The following is a 3,008-nucleotide window of genomic DNA, read 5'->3' on the forward strand; positions in this document are numbered from 1 at the left end:
ACACTTCCAAGGAGGAAATTCATCCTACTTAAGGACAATAATTAGTCATTTAGGTAGTGTGTTTCCGGTCATTTTTCAAACTGCAAACAATAGTAATCTCATTGAATGAAAGTTACATTTTGAAATCATTTGCGCACTATATCCCTACCACAGAGTTTTATTTTCACTGATCAAGCGAAAAGCACTGTAGTCATTTCCATCTGAAGATTTCCCTCCCCTGATGGGTTATTGCCTATATGTTGGTTTTCTAGCCTTTTACGTTGGTTTATGGTATTTAATTTTGGTTGCCTCCTGACGGCCCTACTTAATAAAGCAAAGGCTTTACATAGTTATCAAAGGCATTTGCAATACAAATGACACCTCGTATGGGCCTATAACATGCCCCACTCGGTCCATAGTGTAAACCAATACGGGTTCTTATAGTCAATTTTAACGTCTGTTGTCCGATAATTTTTTTTTATGTTAGCATAAGTAAGTCAGAATAAATAAGGATTCAGGCAGGTTGCAGGGATTCTCAGCGTTTGTTTGAGCCATAACTTGAATTTATCCCTATTGCGGTGATGTGAAAAGTTCCCTAAGCTGCTAGGGGCCGATTGAAATTGTTTTTGGCTTGCGGTTGTATATTTTAGATTAGATAAGGATTCAGGCAGATAGCAGGGACCCTAAGCGAACGATTGATTCATACTTTACCCCTATGACATGCCTAGGCAGTGTAAAGAGACGATATCTAGTGGGTATTGTCTATTGGTTGCTTTTCTGGTCTTCTAGGTCGGTTTATCGTGTTTTCTGCGTTTACATGGGCCTAATAACATGAATTAATAAGAGAAGTTAATGTAACACTTGGGAAGCGAATTTCACCACTTATGAATCTATAAGATGCCCCGCTCTGTCTATAAGGCAAATAGTACCGGTGTTGGTTTTGGTCAATATTGGTATCTAGCTATCCGACAGGCCGATAGGAGTCGTTTAAAACTAATTTTGGCTTACGTTCGAATAGTTAAAAATAAGAAATGATTCAGGCAGGTAGCAGGGACCCTCAGCGAACGTTTGATTCATACTTTACCCCTTTGACATGCCTAGGCAGAGCTGGGGGAAAATTTCCTACCTCCTGGATATTTTATAGGTTGCTTATTTGGTCTTTTCGGTCGATTTGTGGTGTTTTCTGCGTTAAGATGGGCCTAATTAATAATGAAAAGTCATGTTATAGTTAGCCTAGACATTTGCGTCAGAGGGGTCCTTGATATCAAAATCGTACGAAAACAAATCTAAGTGATGCCATAAATCCGAATCAGACGTTTTACATCATAAAGCTATGAGGATGAGATAAGTGTAGAGAAACGAATCAATGTATATCTCATATGAATATATAAATGTTGTTGAATGTTGCTAGTTTACTGTGTGTATATACCCAATGTAGTTCGTTTGTTAGTAAGAATCAGGTATGTTAAGGTAGTTGATTACCTGTGTGCATATACACTCTGTAGTCTATTAGTATGTGAGATTCTAGTGTGTGAGTGTAGTGTACTACCTTTGTGTATTCTATAAAGGTAGTACGTTTCCGGTCATTTTTCAAACTGCAAAAATGAGCAATTCAATTGATTAAAAGTTACATTTTGAAATCGAAGGTGTCCTATTTCCTTATCACTGAGTTTGATTTTTAATGATCAAGAGAAAAGCAATGTAGCAATTTCCACCTGAAAAATCATATGTAGTTGGTTTCATTCGCAAACTTGAGTGTGTGTGTGTGTGTGTGTGTGTATTTGTATGTAACGATTCACAGCTTTGCTTATGTAAATATGAGCAAGGAATTATCCAAATTGATTCTCCTTGTGTGTGATTGTATTCCTTATTTTTTTATTTTTTTTTTAAGTTTCGGCTTCTTGGTACCACACTTGTAATAATAATAACAATAGTATGTACAATATTTAATATCCCCGTCAGTTCAGACAAACATGGGTCGGAGAGCCATCCACATGGTGCCTTTACAATATAACAAATTTATATATTATAACTATTTTATACATCGAGATAAAAGGATTAGAGAATCGTCTACCACTCAGCAGTATCTCTTACCTCACGAAAGGGCCAACAGTATGCTATCTTTCGTGCAGGGGTGTAAACTGTCGAGACTTGAAGTTAGTCTTTCCGGGATAGTAAACTCTCTCAAATATCAGATAAATCGCGAGCTCTAATCCAAGAGTTGAATTTCTTTGGCCAGTGTAACCATTTCACATAATATTGTTTGTTGGGTCCTTTGCCTTTCGTTTTGAGGATTTTTTCAACTTTCCACATGTCGTCTTCCCGAACATCCACTTTCTGCACTTCTGATTGGTAGAAGGTTCCTGAAATTTCTTCGTCTTGGAAATCAATAAGTCGATAAACTGGAAACCCACCACGTAATATTCTTTGAGATACTTTAAATATCTCTCCGCTCCATTTCTCATCGTATTCCCTGGTAAAAGGATTTCTTATGTATGTAATCCGAACTTTATCACCGATTTTGAAACGGAAAGGTTTTCGTGCTTTCTCTGTCTTAGGGTGTAATCTTTTCGGCCAATACATTTTCCACCATAGGTTGGTCTCTTTAGATATGTTGACTTCATCTGGTGCCATGCCAATCGTTCTATGGAAGGTCTTATTGTAGCTGTTAGCAAAATTCTGTAAGTTATCCACATAGTCATATGACTGCTTACTGGTGATAAATCTCATGATTTTTTATTTAATTAGCTTTGATTTCTGCATTTTGTGCAAATAAATGTTGGATATTTCTCTGTGTTAGGAGAGATTCAACTAATCTTGATCTGAATTCTTGTCCTTTATCTGTTCTTATTCTGTTTGGTGATCTTCCTTCTGATAAAACGTGTTTCAAAGCATTCGCCACGGATTCGCCGTTCTTATTCTTAAGAGGTGTTAGCCATACATATTTGGAGAATATGTCAATCACCACCAATATGAAATTATATCCACTGTTAAATTTTGAAAATTTAGACATGTCCATCAAATCGACA

General features: G+C 36.7%; 1 protein-coding gene across 1 annotated transcript; it reads right to left on the reverse strand.

Annotated features, from left to right (window-relative positions):
* Window positions 1–2,163: 2,163 nt before the first annotated feature.
* LOC139497431 (uncharacterized) lies at window positions 2,164–2,709 on the reverse strand. Its single transcript, XM_071285652.1, has one exon. It carries the CDS (start codon window positions 2,707–2,709, stop codon window positions 2,164–2,166), a length of 546 nt encoding a protein of 181 aa, XP_071141753.1.
* Window positions 2,710–3,008: the final 299 nt, after the last annotated feature.

Source organism: Mytilus edulis, chromosome 12 (assembly GCF_963676685.1).
Source record: "Mytilus edulis chromosome 12, xbMytEdul2.2, whole genome shotgun sequence".
Lineage (NCBI taxonomy): Eukaryota > Metazoa > Mollusca > Bivalvia > Mytilida > Mytilidae > Mytilus > Mytilus edulis.